Source organism: Sorex fumeus, unplaced genomic scaffold (genome assembly GCF_029834395.1).
Source record: "Sorex fumeus unplaced genomic scaffold, SorFum_2.1 ptg000063l, whole genome shotgun sequence".
In the NCBI taxonomy this organism is placed as follows: domain Eukaryota; kingdom Metazoa; phylum Chordata; class Mammalia; order Eulipotyphla; family Soricidae; genus Sorex; species Sorex fumeus.
In genome coordinates this window covers 23,087,126-23,114,107 of record NW_026606120.1, presented here as the reverse complement: position 1 = coordinate 23,114,107, position 26,982 = coordinate 23,087,126, and the positions used below count along the sequence as shown (strand labels likewise).

At 42.0% G+C, this 26,982-nt stretch overlaps 1 protein-coding gene across 1 annotated transcript in view; it reads right to left on the bottom strand.

The window, feature by feature from the left end:
* Positions 1–3,783: 3,783 nt before the first annotated feature.
* The window catches only part of LOC130034948 (protein SET-like), a 62,067-nt gene continuing 38,868 nt past the window's right edge, over positions 3,784–26,982 (bottom strand). The window contains exon 4 of the mRNA XM_056126453.1: positions 3,784–5,639. Coding sequence (XP_055982428.1) covers positions 4,616–5,639 — 1,024 coding nt within the window. The 3' untranslated portion in view covers positions 3,784–4,615. The remainder of the gene's footprint in view (positions 5,640–26,982) is intronic.

Here is a 26,982-nt window from a genome sequence, read left to right as displayed (position 1 = left end):
TTCCTGCTTTCTTTCTTTGTAATTATTGGAATAGGCCCATAGACAGAATTTCATTGTGTGATTTCTAAACAGTGAGCACAGAAGATAGTGTGTGTGAAACCATCCTAATGAGGAGATTTTGTATAGTGAATACTCTTTCTCTGCCTCTTTATTTTTGGTTTGTGTTTGTCCCATATGCAGTGATGCTCAGGACTTGCTCCTGTCTCTATGCTCAGGGATCACTCCGGGTGGGGGTAAACACCTTGCCCACTGTATTATGGCTTTGGTCCCAATGACCTTATGTGCTCATCATTGCCAGATGTACTTGACTCTAAGTTTTTTCCCTCTGTCATTTTGTTCATTTGGCAAATAGAGAGAAAACAATCCTCCATTAGTATGAATTTACAGCTACAAAAAGCATGTTCTTCTTTGTACCTGTCAATGCGGACATACACATGGAAACTGCAACTTGTCATGCATTATTATTTTCTCTCATCTCAGGAAGATGGTTGGCACAGTGTTGAGTGATAGTAGCTGCACTGGAATTCAAAAGACACTCCAGATAGATTTGTGTCATTCCACTGCCATTTGAATACAGAAATAATTTCCCACATTTAGATTTTAGTGTCCAATTTCCTATATGAAACCAAGAGAAGAAAATAAGACTTCCACCTGCCCTGAAGAAACTTGTGTTCTCTCTTAGGTATGTCTTTCTTTCTCTCCTGTTTTCCCTTTACTTTTCTCTGTGGAAATTTTAATATAAAACTGTTTTGCTTCACACACAAAAATAAATTAATCAAGTTTTTTAGTAATTTTAAGATTTAATAGATTTAAATTTTATTAAATTTAATCATTATGGTTTTCACATGTTTACAAGTGTTAACATTTAAAGTTTGAGTGTGTACAGTTAATATAACTCCCCACCATCAAAGTTCCTCAAAGCCTCCACCAATGTCACTGTGTCACCTCCATCCTCTTTATCTCCCCCCAACTCTTCCCCTTGTTTCGTAGTACCAGTTTTGTAATAAGAGTTGTTATCATTTGATAGTAACATTTCATCGCTCTGTTTCTTTGTAGATCACAGTTGAGTGAGACCATCTGATATTTTATTCTCCCTCTGATTTATTTCACTTGATATTATGTTGCCCAGTTCCAGGCAAATGGAAGTGAACGAAAAGATTTCATTTTTCGTTATAGATGCCTATTATTCCATTGTGTACACATACCACAAATTCTTTATCCATTCATCTTTAGGTTGTTTCAATAGTGCGGCTATTGCAGTTGGTGCTGTAATAAGATAGGTGTTCATATATCTTTCAAATTAAAGATTTGGTACTTAGAGGATAGATGTTGAAAAGTAAAATCACTAGGCCATATGGCTATTTCATTCTTGTTTTTTAGAAAATTCTCCATACTATTTTTCATAGAGGCTGAACAGACAAAATTCCCTTGAATAGTAAATGAGGATTCCTTTTTCAGATGTCATAGACTTTAAACTGGTATTTTAAATGTACAGGGAATGTGTCTTAATTCCTCTGTTATAAGAATTTTAATGTAAAAATATTTTAAAAAGGATGAAATATATATATATATACACATATAGTTGTATACATATATACCATTGGAATGTTGGAGAAATCATGACATCAAAATTAATGAAAAGTATAAACCGGAGTCAGGTACATTAAGAGAATATAACAAGTGTATATCTTCCATTATTGACTGCTTGGTAGTCAATTTCATAACTTCCTAAATTGCTCTTTAAAAACTAGTATCATGACAAACTGTCCAACAAACACTGTCCTCCCATTGTTCATCGACTTGCTCGAGCGGGTCCAGTAACATCTTCATTTTTGAAACTTGCTGTTACTGTGTTTGTTTGGCATATTGAATATGTCACAGGGAGCTTGCCAGGCTTTGCTGTGAGGGCAAGATACTCTCTATAGCTTGCTGGGCTCTCCGAGAGTGGCAGAGGAATTGAACCCGGCTTGGCCGGGCTTGCTGCATGCAAGGCAAACACTCTACCACTGTGCTATTGCTCCAGTCCAGCATCATGACACAATGGTTTATTTTTTTACCTTTTTCCAAAATCCGTCCCTTCACCAGTGTACATTTCCCACCACCAAGAGCACCAGCTTACCTCCTGCCTCCGTGGCAGGTACTTTTCTTCTCTCTCTCTCTCTCTCTCTCTCTCTCTCTCTCTCTCTCTCTCTCTCTCTCTCTGTCTCTCTTTAGTGTGAGTCTTGCTAGTGGTTTCGCGGTCTTGTTTATTTTTTCAAAGAACCAGCTCTTGGTTTTATCGATCATTTTGATTGTGTTTTGGGATTCCAGCTTGTTAATTTCTGCTCTAAGTTTTGTTTTTTCTTTCTTCCTCCTGCCTGATTTGGGCTCCTTTTGTTGGTCTATTTTCTAAGATTTTAAGCTGTGGGGTTATTTAGGTGGGCCTTTCTTCCTTCCTGATGTATGCTTGCAGAGCTATAGACTTTCCTCTTAAAGGTGCTTTTGCTGTATCCCACAAGTTCTGCCATCTCATGTCCTCACTCTCATTTGCTTCCAGGAATCTTGTGATTTCCTCTCTAACCCACTGATTGCTCAATAGCCAGTTGTTTATTTTCCAGGTATTTAATTTGATTCTCCATTTATGTGTGTTACTAACTTCTAATTTCTGTGCCTCATGGTCTGAAAAGAGAGTTGATACCATTTCTGTCCTCTTAATGTTTTAGTGTCCTCTTAGTGTTAATACCATTTCTGTCCTCTTAATGTTTTAGTGTCCTCTTAATGTCCTCTTAGTGTTTTGTGTCCAAGCATGTGATCTATCTTGGAAACTGTTTCATGTTCATTGGAGAAGAATGTATATTCAGCTTTTGGGGGATGAAGGGCCCTAAATAACTACTGACTCCCTCTATCCCACTTCATCCTTTAAATCCAGTATTTCCTTGCTGGGTTTTAACCTCATTAATCTATCAAGGGGTGACAGGGCAGTACTGGTCTATAACTAATAATGTGTTGCTTCCAATGTCTTTCCTCAAGTCTATTAGTAGTTGTTTTAAGTATTTTGCTGGTCCCTCATTGGGTACATACACATTCAGGAGTGTAATTTCTTCCTGATATATGCATGCCTTGATTATTAATAAATGACATTCATTGTCTCTTGTAACCTTTTTCAGCCTAAAATGCATGTCGCAGGATACTAGTATGATCAACCTGGCTTTTTTGAGGAAGTTGTTTGTTTGAAGAACTACTTTCCAGGCTTTCACTTTGAGTATGTGTTTGCTTGAACTATTCAAATGTGTTTCTTGTAGACAGCAGAATTTTAGATTCAATTATTTAATCCATTTTGCCACCTGTGTCTTATAACCGGTACATTTACATCATTGATTATTGTGATGGGGTTTTGTGCCATCTTTCTTTTAGAGGAATTTTATGCTTATGGAGTTTGTCTTGCCTTACAGTTGTTACCCCTTGAGTTTTTCTTTTAAGATTGATTTTCAGCCTATGAAGTTCCTGAGCTATTGTTTATCCGTGAATTTCTCTATCATTCTTTCAAATCTGAATAAGAATCTTAGTGAAGCCTTCATTTTGTTAAGTTTTTGAACTATATCGCACCACTGTCCTCAGGATTACAGGGTTTCATTCAATAGTTTCGCTGTAAATCTAAGGAATTACATGCTGTAAATCTTTGCATGTAATTCCTTTCTTTGATCTTGCTTCTTTCAGTATTGTATTTCTTTTTTTTTCTTTGTGTACACATTTAGTTTTATTGTAACAAAGCAACTTGTACACTTTTTAACGTTTAAAATTGAGCATCTTTTCTTTCCAGTGAAACAAAAAAATTTAAAAATAAAACAGGAACAAAATTACAATAGAGAATGTCAATTCCAAATAAGATCCTACAGGTTCTGCTGATTCTCCCATCGAGTGGCAGGGCTCAAGTCATCATTAGGAGAGAATTTTATTTTAAAAGTGTCACCTTAAACTGCAAGGATGTCCGTTAAACATCACAATTAAACATGCCAAAGGAGAAGCCATGTTGTCAAAATGCCCACTTAACCCACCCAAACATCTCAAACCCACCCTTTTGCTGACCTTCTATAACCCCATTTTTTTTAAAGATTTTTTTTCTTTTTTTAAACAAGAGAAAGTAGACAGATACATGTTGGTAAACGCTAACTGTCCATATTCACATAGAGACACAGTGTCATCTCTGAGTCCAATATACAGAGAAAGGAGAAAAAAAGCTAGAATTCTATGCACTACTACACAGGGGCCTGGCCCTCCAGCTTCAGCAGAGCTAAGGGTGCAGAAGGTCTTTCTTTTTTCCCCGCAGCGCACGGTGGTGTAGATTCCATCAAGTCTGTGTTGAGACGAGAAGTGATAAAATTTAATTTGGAACAGAAACCAGTAGTCTTTCCCCACTGAATTCTGTTCAAGGTATTTCCCCGAATTAGGTAGAGAACCATGGTGTAAAGGAGAGAAAAAGAGACCTCAAAAAACAGGGCGACAGACTGAGCACAGGGAGTGGGGACGGGGAGGGGCGGGGCAGGGCTAGGGGAGGGGGAGAGAAAAGAAAAAAGACTGCATCTTGCTCCCAGGGACTGGAGAAAATTAAAAAAGATTGGAATCCGTCAGTGTTCCGTTAGTCATCTTCTCCTTCATCCTCCTCTCCTTCCTCTCCCTCGTCGTCATCTTCATCTTCTTCACCTTCATCTTCATCCCCTTCTTCATCAATATCTTCCAATCCTTCTTCCTCTTCATCATCGTCGTCATCTTCTTCTCCTTCCCCTTCTTCATCATCCATGTCAGGAACCAAGTAGTACTGCAATGGGTTTGGCCAAATGTCGTCTTTGATGACCTCGCCGAGCTCATCTGCACCAGCATCCGAATGGTGAGTGAACCAAGTGAAGAAGCTCTCGGGTTCCTCATGCTGTCTCTTCCTGCTGGCTTTATTCTGTGTTTGACTTGCGCGTTTCGTCAAATCCTTTCCAGATTTCCATTTGATTTCAGTGGCCTTTGAAGATGGATCACCACTCTCATTCAGATGAAATTCTTTGGAGAGAACTTTATTTTCAAAGTAAGGGTTTTCATCAAAATAAAAATCTATTCTGTAACCCGATTTAATATCTTCAAATTCTGTCACTTCAACTCTTGTCAAATAATGCAGCGCCTCTTCATCCTCCTCCCCAAGCAGCGCAGACACTTGTGGATGGTTGACAAATGTTGTTACCCAAAAGTTGGGGATTTTGGCGATCAATTCCGACCTCTTCTGAAAAAATGGTTGGCGGAGTTTGTTATACTTCTGTTCTACTTTCAAAATCTCCTCACTGGCTTGCTCATTAAGTCTGTCTATTTCATTTTGTACTTCATCAATATGTTCAATCGCTTCCTGCTGCTCTTTTTCTGAGGTCTCGTCGGCCCCGTCGTGGTTGGAGTTGAGCTCCTGTTTACTGACTTTGGCCGCCGGCGCCGACGTGGTGCTGCTCCCGCGGGGGGCGGGCGGGGAGGCGCGAAGGGCAGGCGACGGGCGGCGGGGGGGGGCGGCGGCGGCGGCGGCTTCCCCTCTCGCCACACGCGCAGCTCCTCGCTCGCTCCGGCCGCCTCCTCCCGGGCTCGCTCGCTCGCTCGCTCGCTCCCCGGCGGCTGGCGCGCGCGGCCCTTGCGGCCTGGCGACGAGGGCGGGGCTGGCGCGGCGCGGCGGCCGGGCCGGGCGGTGCGACGGCGGCGGCGGCGGCGGCGAGCGGGCGGGCGGGCTTCACTCACGCTCGTGCTCCAGCTCGCTGCTCGCTCTCCGAGCCGCCTCCTCCTCCTCCTCCGCCGCCGCCTCCTCCGCCTCCTCCTCCTCCTCCACCTCCACCTCTTCTCTCAGTATTGTATTTCTATCTACGGTATTTGTCATTCTGATTACAATATGCCTTGGGGTCTTTTCTATTAGGACCTATTTTAGATGGTACTCTGTGGTCTTCTTGGATCAGGATGTCTGCATTCTCCAGCACTGGGAATGATGTCTTTACCTACTAATATCTCCTTGGGGTTGCCTCCCTGTCCCCCATGGTACTCTAATGATTCTTTTGTTCCTCTTCAATTCATCCCAGAGTTCTCTGATCTAGATTGGAGTTATTTTGTGGATTTTCTCTATCTTTTGATGTTCCTTAGAGGTTTTCTGCATCTCATCCTCAAGTTCAGTGATTCTATCTCCAGCCGTTGTTACTCTCCTGCTAAGGGCACCCATTGAGTTTTTATTTCATCAACCAAATTTTTAATTAATGGATTTCTGTTTGCAATTTTCTTATCACTAATCTAATTTCCTTCTGTATTTTATTGGCTGTCCATTCCACTGTATCTTTGAGCTCATTAAGCATTCTCACTAGTTTGTTTCTGAATTTTCTTCTGAGAGATTAACTATGTGAGTTTCAGGGCTCCTCTATTCATCCACTCCTCATTGTGTTTTTCTGCGCTGTTTACCCATGATGCCCACTGTACTCTGGAGGTTGATTGTTTCTAGCACGCTATTAGCCTAATCCCCCTCACTGCCTGGGAAGGAGCTGGTGGGGTTTGGGGATGGTGGTATCTTCTTTCCCTGAATGAGATAGGGTGGGGGAAATTAACTGGCGGTCACAGGAGCAGTCACTCACCCCAACCTGTGGGAGGGGCAAGGCAACAGGGCAATAGATTCTGTGTCCCAAACTGCATCCAGCTTTTGGGCCCCCAGGAAACAACACTTAGGTTTAGAGAGGAGAGCCTGGCAAGCTACCAAGAGTATCTCGCCCCTGCGGCAGAGCCTGGCAAGCCACCTCTGATGTATTCGATATGCCAAACACAGTAACAACAAAATCTCCAATGGAGACCTTACTGGGCCCACTGGAGCAAATCGATGAACAATGGGAGGGCCTTTACTTTCCTTTCCTTTTTAGGTTGAAGAGATTGCCCAATCATCTCCCAGATCGATAAGCTATGAGATACCAGTGTAGATGAATATTTGTACATCTTTACTAGCAGTGCAGGCATCCCTCCCTTTCACATATTTTTTTCTTTAAAAAATTTATTAGTGTTTGGGGCTGGAGCAATAGCACAGCGGGGAGGGCATTTGCCTTGCACGCAGCCAACCCAGGCTCGATTCCCAGCATCCCATATGGTCCCCTGAGCACTGCCAGGGGTGGTTCCTGAGTGCAGAAGCAGGAGTATCCCCTGTGCATCGCAGGGTGTGACCCAAAAAGCAACAACAAAAAAATTATTAGTGAAGTTTATACCAGCTTGAATCAGCTTAAATCAGCTTAATCAGTGGCTGAATGAATAGCAATAATCCTACATTGAAAAAAATAATAAATTTTAATTTTTTAAAGTAATTCTACTCCTTAAATTTCTAGGAAAATGTTTTTAATTAAGTAGTTTATCAATGGAAGGCACTTTGCCTATATAAACTTTGTATTTTCTCTTACAGGGAAATTCCTACCTACAAAGTAAGCAGTGCTTCTGGGTTCAATTCTCTAAAAACTTCAAATATAACCTTCACTTTCACTTACAGCTAAAGTTCTGAGTAACAACAGAGTAAGGATTAACAGCACATATGGTTACTTAATAGAATAAAGTGAAATATTTTTATTTTTTATATTCTAATGTTTTCCCTGTTCATTTTTTATAAGCTGGTGCTTGTTATGATCACTTGTGGGTTTTATTCCAAAGGAATTTTGTTTCTCCCTCCCCCCTTTTTAATGAATCACTGTGAGATACACAATTACAAAACTGTTCATGATTGGGTTTCAGTCATACACACCCATTCCTTCACCAGTGTACATTTCCCACCAGCAATGTCTCAGTTTCCCTTCCATCACCTCCCCTAAATGATTATATTTCTTATTTAATTTTTATTTTCCAGTTCCCCACATAGTAAAACAAACTAATGTAAAAATTCTAAACTCCAGAGGATGAAAAAATAACATAATGTATTTTTTGTGTTTATTATTAGTGAAAAGTGTGGGAAAGTAAAATTGGCTCAGATGAATTTCATGTGTGCTTTCAGTGTAAAGAAAAGTGAATCAGAGCCAGAAAGACAGTACAGGGGTTAAGGTACTTGCCTTACATGTGACAGACTTGGTTAGACCCGCTGCTCTGAATGTATACTGCTGAGCGCTTCTGGGCGTGAACCCTAAGTACAGTCAGGAATAATGTTTGAGCACTACTGGATATGGCCCAAAGGAAAATGAACCAATAATCTAGTTGAACTATTTATTTCTTAACAAGCTTTTTATTTATGTGTATAGTAGAGTAGCTATTTTCCTACTTAACTGCCCTAGGAGGTCAGCTAGAAACTCAAATGCTGAACAGTATGGTAGCTATAAACTGCTAAGGCTCTAAGTAAAAAAAAATACCTATATTTAGGAAAATTTCAATACTGCCTTTTTAAAAGTTGCAAAGCAAAAACTTGATGTTGGAATAGTGTGTGCTTGAAACCCTTTTATTAAGCATTTTGTAATTTAGAGCCTAAATAAAAATAGAAACAAGAGGGAGGTAAGAAAAATACGACATTGTTAATGAGAGTTTTCTTTGCCTTGGTGGTAATATAGTTTATTTATGCATTGTCCATAGTAAAAATAATTTTGTATATAATAAATAAAAATGTGATTTGCATGACACAAAAAGCTGCATGTAAACATAATGAAAGAAGGCAAGATTATGAAATTGAGATTATGGCTCCTGACATGCCCTGTGATCAGACGTGCTGTGCCCTCATGCTTGGGCTCATGTTTCCTCAGAATGTGGCTAAGCAGGGGCAAGCTGTGACCCCAGACGGCATTTCCTGACAGAAGCACAGGAAGGGGATCAAGATAAGCCTTAGCAGATTGTGGAACAACGCCTCTGGAATAGTAAAGAATATGGGGGATTGGCGATGTAGGACTTCTTAGAAACAGCTTCAACTAGCAAATGCTCTTGCTAGTCATTACTGAAAGAAACAAAAACATTTGGGGGCTGGAGAGATAGCACAGTGGATAAGATACTTGCCTTGCATGCAGTCCTACCCAGGTTCTATCCTTGGCATCCCATATGGTCCCCCAAGCCCCATCAGGTATGATCCCTGAGTGCAGAGACAGAGGTAACCCCCGAGCACTGCTGGATGTGGACCCAAAAAGCAAAGAAACAAACAAATAAATAAAAACATTTAAATATGAAAAAGGAAAAAACAAAATTAGTAAAGTCACAGATTACATTTCTTTCAGCTAAATTACCTCGGGAAAAATCATCCGGTAGTACTTTTTTTTTTTTTTTTACCTATTTCATTAGATAGATAAACACAGTATACGGGGATATGGCCACAAAATTTATGTTTTGTTTGTCTTTGCTCTTTTCTATGTTGAGAAATGTATAAAATGTCACACATGCCTCTTCCAGGAAATATTTCATGGCAGTATTGATGGCATCCCTGACTGCTATAAAACTTACTCCCTTTTGGCTAAACTGTGTGTGGTATCAAAGAATCCCTGTCAAAGCAGTTCTAATTGTAAAGAACATTGAAGGTATTGCATTTCTGGAATTTAAGTTATACTATAAAGCTATAAAAAACATACATTTGTGTGTGCATAACTGGAGTCAAGATGCACCCTCAAATCAGTAGAATAGAAATGAGATCCAAGAGATAAGTCCTCAAATCTATGTACAGCTAATGTATAATAAAAAAAAATTCGCCTATGTGGTCTCCCAAACTCTACCAGGAGTGATCCCTAAGTGCAGAGCCAGAATAAGCACTGAGCACCACCAGCTATAGTGCCAGATCAAAATTTACTAATAATAAACTTTGCAGCATACAGTGTTCTAACACCACACCTCCCACTTGTGTCATTGTCCCTCCACCAATGTCTAAAGGACCCTTCCCACCATCTTGGCAAACTTAGTTCTCTAGAACTACTCCCAGGTTCTGTTACGTTGGCCGTTATTCACTTTAGCCTTTTGTTATTCTCTTTTATGTTTCTTTGTAATCCACACATGAGAAAAATGATTCTCTATCTGTCCCTTTCCTTCTGATTGACTTCAATCAGCATGACACCCTCTAGTTCCATCCAGCTAACAGAGAATCGCAGGACTTCATCCTATCTAGTATTCCGTTGTGCATATGTACCGGTTCCTTTTCTCCTCCCCCAATTGATTTAAACACTGGTTTACAAAGTTGTTTATGATGCGTTTGTTATAGGCATTCAATATTCCAACCCCAATTCCACAATCACTGTGACATTCCCTCCACCATTGTCTCCATTTTCCTAACCATTCCTCAAAGCCTGCCCCTACAGCAGGTCCACAATATTTTATTTTATATTGCTTGCCACCACTAAATGGCTAATAAAATTATTAAAAAAATGCTTCATTAAAATAAAATTTTTAAAAATTTCAAAAAAAAATCTGGCTATAGCACACGCTAGGGGAAATGGCAGCTCAGACAGAGAAGGGAGCACCAAATAATAAAGGGTGTTGGGAGGATCCTCTCAGGATGGGAGAAGCATGCTGAAAGTAGACTATAGACCAAACATGATTGCCACTCAATGCCTCTTTTGCAAACCACAACACCCAAAAGGAGAGAGAGAACAGAGGGGAATGCCCTGCCACAGAGACAGGGTGGGATGGGGGGGGGGAAGGGAAGTGGGAGAGATACTGGGATCAGTGGTGTTGAAGAATGGGCACTGGTGGAGGGATGGGTACTTGAACACTGTATAATTGACACCCAAGAACAAAAATTTTTAAGTCTACAACTGTACCTCATGGTGTTTCACTAATAAAAATTTAAAAATAAATAAATAAATAAATAAATAAATAATCTGGCTATACTCAGTAGAGCAAGGAATGCCCCTTCATTCATCCTGAGCAAACTGGATAGGTATATACAAAAGAAACCTTTTTTGCATAAAATATGCAAAAACTAATTAAGAATGGATTACTGACATCAAGATTAACCTGAATCCATAGAACATGTTGAGAAGAACATATGCAGGCAGAGCTATCTAGGATATGGATTTCAGAGGTGTCTTCAGTTATTTGCTTCCATTAGCAAAGATAACAAAAATAAGAAAATTGCACTATACCAATTAAAATTTTTTTACATACCAAAAGAAACGGGATAAAAGTAAAGACACCCTTCTAAATGGAAGAAATGTTCACACACTATATATTAGATGAGGGGCTAATACTCAAGACACAGAAGTCCTCATAAAGCTCAACAATAACAAAAATTTAATGATACCATCAAAAGTGGGAGAGGAGGTGAAAAAACACTTCCTTCAAAGAGGACATTTGGATGGCCAGGCATATGAAAAAGTGTTCATCATCACTTTTATTCAGGTAAATGTAAATCAGAATGTCAAAGAAATACTACCTCACACCAATGAGAATGGCGTTATCAAAAGACGGGAAGCAACCAGTAGTAAAAGGAACCCTCATCGACTAGTCATCTGGTAGCTTCTATATAAAGTAGTCTGGAAATCCAAAAATATAAAACTAGAGTGTCCATATAACCAGAGATTCCTTCTCTGTGCATTTACCACACACGAATATTAGCTTGAAGAGACACGTGCACATCTATGTTCATTGTATCACTTAGAGAAATAACCTGAACCTGAAAACAACTAGAATGTCCAGTGACAGATGAGTGGATGAAGAATTTCTATTATGCACAATGATATAGTATGCAATTATAAGAAAAGATAAACTATCTGCATTGAAAACCATAAGGCCCAAAAGAAGAGGGGGAGAGAGAGAGAGAGAGAGAGAGAGAGAGAGAGAGAGAGAGAGAGAGAGGTGTTTGCCTTAGTGGCAGACAGTGGGAGAGGGGTCGGGTGCAGGAGGGAAACTGGGATCATTGGTGGTTAAAAAAGCACACTGGTGAAGGAACAGGTATTGAAACATTATATGACCGAAATCCAATCATGAACAACTTTGTAAATATGTATATCACTATGATTCAATTAAAAAAAAAAGAAAGGGGAAAAGAAAAAATAGAAAAGATGAACTGATGCAGTTTGCCGAAACACACATAGAACTGGAAGGTATGATGCTAATAAAAGAAGTCAGAAGAAAGGGCTAAAGAGAGAGCTCAGTGGCCCAGAGGACATGCTTTGCATACATGAGGACTGAGTTTGGTCCCCAGGCACCACCAGGAGTGAACCTTTAGCGAGGAGAAAGGAGTAGGCCATGAGCACTGCCAGGAGTGGGCCAAGAACCAAAAATAAATCAGTCAGAGGACAAACACCAACTGATATCACTCATCTGTGGTATCTATAGAGAGAAAACAAAGAAATGGTATCAAGTGAAGACAAACCCAAGGCTATGAATTACAAACCTGAAATTATCAAGTAAGAAGGGAGTGAATATGGGAGGATGAAAGGCAGACAAGAATAGCATAAGAGCATGGGTAACTTAAGGAATGGGGAGGAATGGTAACTCATCAAATAAATCAACACTATTATAAACATGTTGCCTAAACTTCAACAAGAGTTATTATTATTAATGGTTCTAACAATAACTGACCCCAATTTTGAGGGCAGACAAAATTTTGCAAAGATTTGGAAACATTCCAACACCTCTTGAAACAAGGTCATAACTTCTTAATGCTACAAAGAAGCCCAGAGGTCTTTGAGTTGTGCCAGATCACATCCCTGAAAAAAAAGCGTTGGTTGGTCTCTGCTGGAACAGGCCTGGGGTACTTCCACCTGGAATGGACAAAGACTGCTCTTGTCCTGACACGTCCACTCCACGCTGCAGGAGACAAGAGGCACAAGTTCAGCCAGCAGGGTATGGCGGCAACGGGGAGGGTGGAGAAGGGTGGGCAGCAACGAGAACCTGCAGCCCAGAGCCCCTGCCCTGTCCCCACCTGTCCAGGGTCCCTCCACTGCCCCCACATTTCCCTGACACCTTCACTCCGAGGGCTTTTTCCTACTTGATGTACTATTCAATCCCCTCTTAGATCTCTCCCAGGAAGCTAGCAGTCATGGGGTTAAACCACAGGCCCTGGTAAGCAGAAGAACGCGAGAAGGGAAGGGGAGACACATTATCTTTGTGGACGTGCACTGAGGCTCCAGGTCCTACCAATTCATTCAGGTCAACTGGAAATGGGAGGATGGGGTCAAATGATGAGGAGAAGAGGCGAGCGCTCTCGCAGGATGTTACCACCATGTCCATCTATGGGAAACCCTGGGAATTGGGTCAAGCTTAGAGTCATCTGAACCCTGCCAAGAGTTATCTCTGAGTCTAGAACCAGGACTAAGACCTGAGCACATTTTGATTTGCAACCCCTTGAGCTAAGACCATCCCCAAACCTCAGTATGTGCACTTACAAGAACATTTGATTAAGTGTCTTTTTTGTTAAGGGTCTGGATTAAAGGAATTGTACGTGAATGTGCTACTATTGCTAACATGACATTGTAGGTAAGGGCATTGGTGTCAATGTGTGCTTTGGCTAAGAGAGGCTTTGCTATGGGACTTATATCTGGAACCATAGATATTAACAGTCATTTTTCAAAATGTCTTATTGCTAAAAGCACTGATACTGAGTGGAAACTGGATAAGTAATATTTTTGGTACAGATATTTAAAAAAATGTGACTCATGTGTGCCACTTATTGCTGTTAACGTTTCAGCTAGGCAAAACATATTTATAGAGCTTTTATTTAATTTTTAAAATTTTTTTATTAGTGAAACACCATGAGATACAGTTAAAGACTTACAAATTTTTGTGCTTGGGTTTCAGTTATACAATGATCAAGTACCCATCTCTCCACCAGCGCCCATGCTTCATCATCACGGGTCCCAGCATCCCTCCCATCCCCATTCCCCCCATCCCAACCTGTCTCTGTCTCAGGGAATTCCCTTTTGTTCTCTCTCTCTCCTTTTGGGTCCTGAGGTTTGCAAGAGAGGCGTAGAGGGGCAATCATGTTTGGTCTATAGTCTATTTTCAGCATGCATCTCCCACCCTGGGAGGATCCTCCCAACACCCTTTATTTGGTGCTCTCTTCTCTATCTGAGCTTCCTTTTCCCCTAGCACATGTGGTTGGCCTCCAAGTCACAGAGCAAAATTCCTGGTACTAATCTTGGCCACGCCTGGGTGTTAGTTTCCCATTTTGCTGCTTTATGTTCCACAGATAAATGCAGACTTTCTGTGTCTATCCCACTCTTTCTGACTCATTTCGCTTAACATGATAGTTTCCATGTAGTAGTTCCACTTCTATGTGAATTTCATGACTTCATCTTTTCTAACATCTACATAATACTCCATTGGCTATAGACCTTTTAATCACGACTTATTCCCTAAAACTAAATGATATGTGAGTAGATGCTAAGAGCACTGTATTTGACATTTTTTATGTGATAGAGCATGGTTTGTATTATATTCTTTGGAAGTTCTTTTTTTCATACAAAAACAGCTGCAATATTGACATTCGATTTTGGATGTCAAAAGTCAAATTTAATTACACATCCAAATTAGATCTGTAACCAAATTGTAACATTTTTGTTACACACATTCTTTTATCTGAAATATTTTGGAATTTGTAGATTTTTTTCCATCAATGCTTTTCAATTTTCAAGACACTCCTTTGAATGGGAAGTTTGAGGTGGGAGAAGAATGACTTTAGGGGACTGAAGAGACAGAGTACAGTGAACTGGGCTCTCGTCTGGCCCATGTTGGACCTAAATTCAATCCCCAACACTCCATGTGGTCCCTGAGATCCATCAGGACTGATCCCTAATCCCTGAGAAGATAGTCAAGAGAAAAGCCCAAGAATCAGTGGATGTGATCCAACACCCTGTACCCAAGAAAAGGGCAAGTTTATTGGATTACGAAAGAGCCTAAAGATCCCACCAAACATTCACTGCCCATAACCAGACTTCAGTTCTAAGAAGGTGACCTTAAGTCCCCAATAAGATGAACATATGAAGTATTGTGCATCTCACATCAATCTATATATCCAAGTCCTTTTCATTGATGAAAATATTCATTTTGTCATATAGACTAACAGAGAGATGTTAATACTTGCCAAACATCAGAAGCAGAAAAGATAGTAGTATGTACACTCCAGTATGTACCTTATTCCCAATCATGGCTTGGAAAACTGGAATGATCAAGGCAGTATCATGTAGGATTGCTAAGACAAAATAGCAAATAAGAAAACAATAAAGGCCTGAAAGCCATACTTTGCACTTACGGACATACTGCTTTTGTTGTCTTGGTTTGGTTTTTCAGTCGATTCCTGCAGAGTTCAGAGTTATTCAGGGCTCTGAACAAAGGATCCACTGGGAAGCTATTTGAGAAACAAGTCGGGGGACTGGGGATCAAAAATTGGCCAGGGACAGGGCGAAACAAGCAGTCCAATTCCTTACTAGCCCTTCAGGCACCTGTTAAACTACCATGCAAAATTTAACTTCCCCTGGAAGATGCCTGCCACAATCCCTTCATGGTATAACTGAAGCTGTCCACAATGTCTCCACAGTTTGAGGCCAGTTCTGAGTCAGGGCGGATGCCTGTGATTTGTCCGTATGAGCCTGGATTTGTTCAGTGTTACAGCTCCTAGTTAATAGCTCAAATTTTTCGGATGGCCATGGAAGACAGGAAAGAAAAGGCGTTCCTTGGACAACCCCTCTTACCCACACACACACTCACACACAGAGACACACACACACAAACACATGCACACTGCAACAACCTGTAGCCTCGAACACTCCCTTATAAAGTGTCTGGGTTTATAAATATTCTCTCTCCTTACCCTCGCTTGTTTCTCCCATCAGATTGCAACCACCAATCTGGCCACCTCCTCTAAATTAGAGCTTAAGCACTAACTGAAACTCTCAACGGCCACAACTGTCACTCCTTCCTTGCAGTGCCCTCTTTACTCTGCCATTTGATTGCTTCCTGGGATTGGCCAATGTGATGCTTGTGAGGAGCTAACTAATGATGGGCTCTATCCAGCCCCTCCCATCTCATCTCATTGGACCCACCCTTTAAATATCCTCTAACCTGCTCCCTGCTTCATGATTTCATGATTTCACACCATATATATATAGTTACTTACAATCTCTACATGATGCTGCTTTGACGATTCACTATTTCCATATTACATATATATATAATATATACATATATATTATATTCTGCCTTGCAGGAATTTAGTAGCAAAGAGTCGGGTAAAAAAATATGTATTGCAAGTTATCCATCAGAAATTCAACATTGTAAATATCAATATCATCAAATATCCAGTGTATTTCAGGCCAAAGTGCTAATGAGAATGCAAAACTACTTTCATAATTCTGCTTCGTTTGACTGGAATGCAGAAAAAGGAACTTGAAAATCTTTAGACCCAGAAAATGAGCACCATAGTTAGTTCAGATCTCACAGTATATTATCTCAGCTTATCCTTCAAAAGTCATATTCAAATTTAACAAGTAGCGAGTTCAGTGAATATTCTCAATCACCTTAAATGAATGGAGGGAAAATTGGCATTAAATATGACAGAAATTTTACAGCATGCTATCTGAGGTATGATTAAATCCATGAAATTTTTTAATGCACTTAAACCGAGCTATTCTACTCCTGCCCCATTTTTTAATATGTGTTGGCAATTAAGCCTTACTAATGATGGTAACCGAATCAACTTACCATTAATGATTGAAGATTGCTATAATTCTAATAACTCTATAGTTTCAAACATTGACGTTTTGCTACTGTTTCTGTCAACTTTGGTACAAAGCAGTACTTGCGTGAATGAAGAGACTAATTCTTTTCCTACCCATTATACATTTCAAACTTTTTTTTTTTATAATTTTATTTATTGAATCACCGTGAGAGCAGTTACAAAGCTTTTGGGTCTAAGTCTCAGTCATACAATGAAACACCCGTACCTTCACCAGTGCCCATTCTCCACCACCAAAAATCCCAGTATACCCCTATCCCACACCCTCCCCCTGCCTGTGGGGCAGATGATCTCCACATTACTCTCTCTCTACTTTGATCACATTCACTACTTCGACACCAGACCCACCATTATTTAAGATTTTACCCCAACACTTAGATCTGCTGAAAAGGCAACAATAGACAATTTGTGTTCTATTGCTTGTTATGACTAACATATGATGTCGTGTGGCTGCAGTAGGGCCATGTGGTTTTGAAATTCTGAAATTTTAACACTTAAATCTGGAGGGATTTCTGCCAAAAGCCACTGGGTTTAGAGATCTGCTCCTGAGTCTCTGGGATCATGGCCATTGAGCAGCTTGATGAGGAGCCAAAGAGGCCATTTGTGGGCGATGACTTGGGGTCTCATTGGGGTGGGGAAGACAGGCCCGGCTCCACCTCCTCCCCCATCCCGTGAGACCCAACAAGTTTCGTTACTGCGGACCCAAGCCTGACTGTCCAATGGCCTCTGGAGGATGACAGCCACCAAGTCACCAAGAGGGAGCAGGCGGAGGGACAGCACCCATTCCCCCCTGGGGTGGCCTGGTGACAGTAACCTACTGCGGGGTCCGGACACATTTCTGACAAAAGCCGCTGGGTTTCGAGATTTGTTTCTGAGTCTCTGGGATCAAGGCCACTGAGCAGCTGGATGAAGAGCCAGAGAGGCCGTTTGTGGGCGATGACTTGGGGTCTCGTTAGGGTGGGGAGGACAGGCCCGGCTCCACCTCCCCCGCCCATCCCGTGAGACCCAACAAGTTTCGTTACTGCGGGCCCAAGCCTGACTGTCCAATGGCCTCTGGAGGATGACAGCCACCAAGTCACCAAGAGGGAGCAGGCGGAGGGACAGCACCCATTCCCCCCTGGGGTGGCCTGGTGACAGTAACCTACTGCGGGGTCCGGACACATTTCTGACAAAAGCCGCTGGGTTTCGAGATTTGTTTCTGAGTCTCTGGGATCAAGGCCACTGAGCAGCTGGATGAAGAGCCAGAGAGGCCGTTTGTGGGCGATGACTTGGGGTCTCGTTAGGGTGGGGAGGACAGGCCCGGCTCCACCTCCCCCGCCCATCCCGCGAGACCCAACAAGTTTCGTTACTGTGGGCCCAAGCCTGACTGTCCAATGGCCTCTGGAGGATGACAGCCACCAAGTCGCCAAGAGGGAGCAGGCGGAGGGACAGCACCCATTCCCCCCTGGGGTGGCCCGGCGACAGTAACCTACTGCGGGGTCCGGACACATTTCTGACAAAAGCCGCTGGGTTTCGAGATTTGTTTCTGAGTCTCTGGGATCAAGGCCACTGAGCAGCTTGATGAGGAGCCAGAGAGGCCATTTGTGGGCGATGACTTGGGGTCTCGTTAGGGTGGGGAGGACAGGCCCGGCTCCACCTCCCCCCCTCATCCCGTGAGACCCAACAAGTTTTGTCGCTGCGGGCCAAAGCCTGAGTGTCCAATGGCCTCTGGAGGATGACAGCCACCAAGTCGCCAAGAGGGAGCAGGCGGAGGGACAGCACCCATTCCCCCCTGGGGTGGCCTGGTGACAGTAACCTACTGCAGGGTCCGGACACATTTCTGACAAAAGCTGCTGAATTTCGAGATTTGTTTCTGAGTCTCTGGGATCAAGGCCGCTGAGCAGCTTGATGAGGAGCCAGAGAGGCCGTTTGCGGGCGATGACTTGGGGTCTTGTTAGGGTGGGGAGGACAGGCCCGGCTCTACCTCCCCCCCCCATCCCGTGAGACCCAACAAGTTTTGTCACTGCGGGCCCAAGCCTGAGTGTCCAATGGCCTCTAGAGGATGACAGCCACCAAGTCGCCAAGAGGGAGCAGGCGGAGGGACAACACCCTTTCCTCCCTGGGGTGGCCCAGCAACAGTAACGTACTGTGGAGTCCAGATGCATTTCTGCCAAACGCCACTGGGTTTTGAGATTTGTTTCTAAGTCTCTGGGATCATGGTTGTTAAGCAGCTTGATCAGGAGCCAGAGAGGCCATTCGTGGGCGATGACTTGGAGTCTCATTGGGGTGGGGAGGACAAGCCCGGCTCCACCCTCATCCCGTGAGACCCTGTGTGTCTCGTCACTGGGGGCCCAAATGTGACTATCCAGTGGCCTCAGACGGATGGCGGCCACTGGGCCACCAGGGGGAATAGGCCAAGGCACGAAACCTGTTCCCACCTGGGTTGGCCCAGCACCGGTAGCCTACTGCAGAGACCAGACGCATTTTTACCTAAAGCCACTGGGTTCTGAGATTCGTTTCTGAGTCTCTGGGATCATGTCCATTAAGCAGTTCAATCAGGAACCAAAGAGGCCTTGCCTCCAATTATATAGCTGAGCCGGAGGTGGTTTGTGGGTGTGTTTCCCACATACCTAACTTTTGGCCGTTTACTTTCTTGGTAAACTTTGCCCCCAGTTTTTGGGGTCTGGCCAAAGGCACAGCAGCAATTTTGGGGTATCTGGAAGTCTGAAGGCGCCATGAGGCTGCTGATGCACTTGCCTCACAGGTACAGATTGACCTGCTGGCGGCACCATACCCCCGCATTTCAAACTTTTAAACATGAGCTCTCTTGTTCTTCAAATAGCTACATGTGAATACCAATTCAAATTTTATGGGTTGATTATTGTAGCACTGCAGCACTGTCCTCCAGTTGTTCATTGATTTGCTCGAGCGGGCACCAGTAATGTCTCCATTGTGAGACTTGTTGTTACTGTTTTTGGCATAGCAAATCCACCATGGGGAGCTTGACAGACTCTGCCGTGCCGGCAGGATACACTCGGTGGATTTCTGGGCCCTCTGAGAAGGACGGAGGAATCGAACCCGGGTGGCCCAATGCAAGGCAAATGCCCTACCCGCTGTGCAAACCTTCCAGCCCAGTGTTGATTATTACTCTTATTTATTTATAGAAACCTTACCTTTACTATACTTGATGCTCACTATGTTCAAGTATCTTCATTTTTTTATTAATTTATTAATTTATTTTTTTTAATAGTGAGACATCATGAGGTACAGTTGCAGACTTACACATTTTCGCTCTTGGGTTTCAATTATACAATGATCAAACACCCATCCCTCCACCAGTGCGCATTTCCCACCACCATGGATCCCAGTATCCCTCCCCCAACCCCCAGCCCCCATCCCAGCCTGCCTCTGTGGCAGGGCATTTCCCTCTCCTTCCTTTTGAGTGCTGTGGTTTGCAAAAGAGGCATTGAGTGGCAAACATGTTTGGTCGATAGTCTACTTTCAGCATGCTTCTCCTATCCTGGGAGGATCCTCCCGCCACCCTTTATTTGGTGTTGCCTTCTCTTTCTGAGTTCCCTTTTCCCCTAACATGTGTGGTTGGCCTCCAGGTCACTGAGTAAAATTCTTGGTACTGATCTCTGCCATTCTTGGGTGTTAGTTTCCTATTTTGTTACTTTATGTTCCCCAGACGAATGCAATCTTTCTATGTCTATCCCTTTCTTCCTGAGTCATTTCGCTTAACATGATACTTTCCATGTAGTACCACTTGTTATGTAAATTTCATGACTTAGTCTTTTCTGACAGCTACATAGAACACCATTGTGTAAATGTTCCAAGTTTTTATACTTGAACATTTCCGTCACTGAACTTTTTTTTTTTTCATTTTTTATAATTTTATTGGGCTGGAGCGATAGCACAGCGGTAGGGCGTTCGCCTTACATGCAGCCAACATGGCCGACCCGAGTTCGATTCCTCCGCCCCTCTCAGAGAGCCCGGCAAGCTACCGAGAGTATTCAATATGCCAGACACAGTAACAACAAAGTCTCCAATGGAGACGTTACTGGGCCCGCTCGAGCAAATCGACGATCAACGGGAGGGTCTTTACCTTTTTTATAATTTTATTTATTGAATCACCATGAGAGCAGTTACAAAGCTTTCGGGTCTAAGTCTTGGTCATACAATTAAACATCCATACCTTCACCAGTGCCCATTCTCCACCCCCAACAACCCCAGTATACCCCTATCCACACCTTCCCCCTACCTGTGGGGCAGATGATTTCCATATTACTCTCTCTCCCTACTTTGATCACACATTCAATATTTTGACACCAGACCCATCATTATTATTTAAGATTTTACCCCAACACTCAGATCTGCTGAAAAGGCAACAGTAGACAATTTGTTTTCTATATGCTGGTTATGAATAACATGATGTCACGTTGTTGCAGTAGTGGCCATGTGATTTTGAAATTCTGAAATTTTTTTTATTTGTTTATTTTATTTTTTTTTATTAGTGAAGCACCATGGGGTACAGTTGTAGATTTACAAACCTTTGTGCTTGGGTTTAGGTCTTACAATGATCAAATACCCATCCCTCCACCAGTGCCCATTTTCCACCACCATGGATAATATCCCCCCCATGCCCACCCCCCCCACCCTGCCTCTGTGGCAGGGCATTCCCTTTTGTTCTCTCTCTCCTTTCGGGTGTTGTTGTCTGCAAAAGAAGCATTGAGTGGCAAACATGTTCAGTCCATAGTCTACTTTCAACATGCATCTCCCCTCCTGGGAGGATCCTCCAAACACCCTTTATTTGGTGCTCCCTTCTCTATCTGAACTGCCCTTTCCCCTAGAATACCTAGCTGGCCTCTAAGCTATGGAGTAATCCTCCTGGTGTTGATCTCAGTTATTCTTGGATATTAATCTCATATTTTGTTACTTTATATCCCCCAGATGAATGCAATCTTTCTATGTCTATCCCTCTCTTTCTGACTCATTTTGCTTAGCATGATACTTTTCATATTGTACCACTTGTATGTAAGTTTCATGACTTCATCTTGTCTAAGAGCTACATAGTACTCCATTGTGTATATGTACAAAGGTTTCTTTAACCAGTCGTCTGTTCTTGGGCACTCAGGTTTCTTCCAGTTTCTGGCCATTGTAAAGAGTGCTGCAATGAACAAACAAGTGCAGATGTCTCTTCGATTACACATTTTTACCTCTCTGGGATATATTCCCAGGAGTGGTATTGCTGGGTCAAATGGGAGCTCAATTTCTAATTTTTTGAGAAACGTCCATACTGTTTTCCAAAAGGGCTGAACTAGTCGGCGTTCCCACCAGGGAAATAATAATTAAGGAAATTATTATAATAATAATTAAGGAAATTATTTTGCTACCTGTGTGATGGGTCAAATGGGTTAAAATGTCCCTGGAGACCTTTATAGTCATTCACAGTGACTGAGTACAGGGGCTGTATCAGGTGTGGACCATGCTCACATATGCTTCACCTTAAGAGAAATTCATGTTGAAAATCATGAAGGACTAGAGAAAACCCATGAGGATGAGGTGTCCTTCTGTATTAGACAGTATGATTCATCCTCGCCCTGGGGAGCCTTCAGTACACAGCACCTGAGCTTGGGTGGAAGAGGTCCCAGCTGAACATGCTCCTCAGAACTCCTGTTGGACACCATGCTCTCCCACTTGTAGTCACTAGCACATTTGCTCATAAATGCCCATGAACAAAACATCTCATCTTCCAGGAGCTGTTCTTTAACAGGCATAGAACCCCCCCAAAAAAACTGTGGTATAATGATGCAGTTTTGTGGAATTGGGCGAGTGAACTCTCTCTAGGACTCGTCAGTGCGACACCAGGGCTTTGTCACATAGACAGAGATGTGTCCTGGATGACAGCCAGCGCTCACCCTCTGAACTCTCAGAAACAGAGTTCAGTCAGCAAACTTCCAGCGGACTCTGTCAGAAGCCTGCGGTCATCCTTCCCATAGGCAACACATATGGATCCCCAGCATCACGTATGGTCAATTTCTAATTTTTTGAGAAACGTCCATACTGTTTTCCAAAAGGGCTGAACTAGTCGGCGTTCCCACCAGGGAAATAATAACTAAGGAAATTATTATAATAATAATTAAGGAAATTATTGTGCTACCTGTGTGATGGGTTAAATGGGTTAAAATGTCCCTGGAGACCTTTATAGTCAAGCTCCATCAGGCATGATCCCTGAGTGCCAAACAGGAATAAACTTTGAGCACCACTGGGTGTGGTCAAAAAGCCAAAGAAAACACATACCTTTTATATCTTTGATAATTCTCAGTTTAATCTAGTTCATCTGTTTATGCATTGATAAAGAGACTCCAGAAAGTCAAACAAGCACTTTTGCATGTGGTGTAACTCAAGATAGTTAAAACTTCTTATTGAAAACTTGTACTGTCAAAATTAATTTCCTCAGACCTAATCTGCGTTTCAGACAAAGTGAATAATAGCACTGTGCTCTCCCATCTTGTTGTTCACTTACAATATTTGATCAGTCTCCTCATTCTTGAACAACAAAGTTTCCTTGTTTGAACTCAGGATTTTCTCTTACTGATATTTTTTGAAGTCCATCCAGTTAGAAATATTTCTGGATCATTGGATCACTGGATCATTGATATTGATTTTTTTGGCACATGTCTCATGGATGTGGCCTGTGGCAGATACTAGTGAATGCAGTTAATGTGCTAAGCTGAATCTTATGAAGACAATGTTTATGAGAAACAGCCTCTTTCCTGATGCCCCATTCACTCTCAATGGAAGGACCATCTCCGAATGCAACAGCTATGTGTACCTAGGTCGAGAAGTCAACATCACAAATGACCTGGCACCCGAGCTGCACAGGAGGAAGAGAGAGGCTTGGATCGCCTTCAAGAGCATTGAAGAAATAGCTAAGAGGACGAAGAACCTCTGGCTCCAGGAACTTCTCTTTGATTCCAATGTTCTTCCTGCATTAACATATGCTTGAGAGACCTGGGTCTTACGCAAACAGGATGAGAACACATCTGGCTCTCCCAAAGAGGAATTGAAAGAGCTATGCGTGGTATATCATGTTTCACTCAAATGAGAGAAAGAATCTGGAGTTCCAACCTCTGTCGAAGATCAAGAATCAGGGACGCTGTTTCGTTTGCCAAGGTGTCAAAAATCAGATGGGCAAGTCATGTAATGCGATTTAAAGATGACCGCTGGACTAGAGCTGTTACCGACTGGATTCCATGGGATGTCAAAAGACCGCGTGGCCACCCACCCAACAGATGGTCAGACTTCTACATCAAGATCATGAACGATTGGCTTGAGGCTCTTCCTATTCCTAGAGCGAACAGACGCCATTGAGCTATACTAGCACGTGACAGGGACCAATGGAGACATTACTGGCGCCTGCTGCAGCAAATCGACGATTAACGGGAAGTTAAGTGATCAAGTGATCAAAATCTTTATCAACAATGTTTTTTCAGAGATACACTTAACATTGATCTTAGAGAAAAGTCACTGATAGAGCCCTCTTAATAATCTCGTCATTCCTAAAAACCTTAACGAAAATGACATAAACAAATGGAACAATTTAATACATTCATTAATTATATATCTTTATCACACTAATCTTTAGCTAGTAATCCACTCCGTACTAGACCTTTGAGCAACAAGACACTGAACAAAAATGATCCTTAGAAATCATGATTCTGGACACAACTGTCATAGCCAAGATGCCCTTAGCTGTAGCATTCGTTGACAGAGATACTCTTAGCAAAAATTTCATATTACAGTAATAGCACACTTTCTCAATACTCGATGAATCAGAATTTTTAACAAAAATGACACTTAGGGCAATTTTCTTGCAAATCATTATTTTCTTCCTTTGAGGAGAGGGATGTGGGCAGGGGAACAGCATACAGGACTACTGCGCTCAGGGCTAGCTGCTGGCTCTGCACTCAGGAACCCCTCCTGACTGGGCTCAGGGGTCTCCTTGGGGACCCAGGAATGTAACTCAGGTCAGCTTCCAGCATGGCCAGTGCCTTAGTCACTCTAACTTTTCCCTAACCCTTGCACTTTTTACAAATCTATCTAAAACTTTTCTTAATAGAATTGTGCTTAGCAAACATATCCTGAACCACATGTCCCCAACAACACCTAATGAAAATAGTGATCAGAGCAGCAGTATAACTGACAACAATACTTTGTAACTTTTGAAGCTCCTGTGGTGTAGAAGACTCTGCATGCTGTTGCAGACTTTGGATCCTCTTAGCTTGGAGTCCAAAATATTGGTAGAATTTTTATATTGTAGCGATAACACAATGGTAGGGCATTACTCTTATGCAAGGCCGAATGACCTAACTAATCGGGTTCAATTACTCCGCCACTCTGGGGAGTCCAGCAAGCTACCGAGAGTATCTTGCCTCACAGCAAAGGCTGGCAAGCTATCGATGTACTCGATATGAAAACACAGTTATCAACAAGTCTTAGCATGGAGATTTTGCAGGGTCTGCTTGAGCAAAGAGATGAACAACGGGAGGACAATGACAGTGACAGTGATTGTATTGTAGAACTAGTTTATTTTGTATGTCCTACCATCTGTAGATCTTATAGTTTTGACTTGGACAGCATTCTCCATTTTTTAGTTCTAAAATCCTTTGATTATTCCCATGATTTTTGTTCATTAATATAATATCGTGTAATAATCAATATCTTGTACAAAAACTGTCACGTGCTGTGCTAGTGTTGCCCAATGGCGTCTGCTCTTTCTAGGAACACAAAGAGCCTCAAAAAGATCGTTCAGGGTCTTGACCAAGAAGTCTTACCATCTCACAGGTGGGCGGTGATGCGATTTTTTGACGTCCCATGGAATCCAGTAAGTAATGGCTCTAGTCCAGTGGTCATCTTTAAATCCCATTACATGTCCAGCCCATCTGATTTTCGACAACTTGGCAAACGAGACAGCATCCCTGATTCTTGACTGTCGACGGAGGTCAGGACTCCGGATTCTTTCTCTCATCTGAGTGAAGCGTGATACTCCAAACATAGCTATTTCATTTCATCTTTGGGAGACCCAAAAAGCATTCTCATCCTGTTTTCATAGGGGCCAGGTCTCTGAGCCCTATATTTCTTCTGGAACCTTTTCCAGATCCAAATAGCAAAATTTCGGGTTGCTAACGGTAACTCAGTGGTATAATGGCCTACTGAGAAAACTTGTGTCTTCCAGGATAATTGTTCTGTATATTTTTATACTTTATATCACGGATGTTTTTGTTCAAGAACTGTATTAGAAGAAACACATTCCTCTTAAGTTACCAATGTTATAAGAATTAAAAGTTTGCAGTTACAGAAATGTTCGTGTATAAAGATTATCATAGTTATCAACCACTCTAATAAAAGGAAGTTTTCTTTAAAGAAATAACAATGATAATCCACCCATAAAATTTGGAGTGACATTCGTATATAGCTATCTGAGTCAGCAGAGAGCTCAGATTAAAGGTTGCATATACATAATTCATAGGAAAAGGATTAATCTCTTCCATTCATGCAAACACTACTTTGGACCACAGTAGACAGAAACACCAGCAAAGAGTCTGCACTAATAATTTGGTCAATGTTTGAAATGACAGAGTTCTTAGGATCATAGCAATTTTCGCTGATTGTTGGTAACTTGATTAGTTTAGCATCATTAATAAGATTTAATTTCAAACGTATGTTAAAATTGGGGCAGTAGTAGAATGGCTCTGTTGAAGGGCCATCGAAAGTTTCATGGAATTACTCCTACCTCAGAACGCATGGTGTGGAATTTATGTGAAATAGAATGCCAATTTTATCTCCATTCTTTAAGGAGACTGAGATTATTCACAAAATGTGCTTCAGGCTGAATTTGAAAATGAACTTTGAGTGGTATGGTCAGACAAGATACTCTGAGATCTGAACTTCAAATGGCGCTTATTCTCTGGGTCAAAACGATTCAAGTTCTGTCTTATGCATTTCCAGTCAAACCATGCAGTAGGATGGAGGTAGTATTGCATTCTCATGACAACATTGGCTTGAATTACACTGGTTGTTTGACGATATTGACATTTACAATGTTGGGCTTCTGATAGATTACTTGTAATATGAACGTATTATTCCAATAACTCTTGCTAATACATTCCAATAAGGAGGAATATTTATATCTATATGCATGTATATATCACTTTATCACTTGATATCCCGTTACTCATCGATTTGCTCAAGCGGGCTCCAGTAAAGTCTCCATTCATCCCTGTTGCGTGCTTGTGTAGCCCAATGGCATCTGCTCGTTCTAAGAACACGAAGAATCTCAAACCAATCATTCAGGGTCTTTTTTTTTC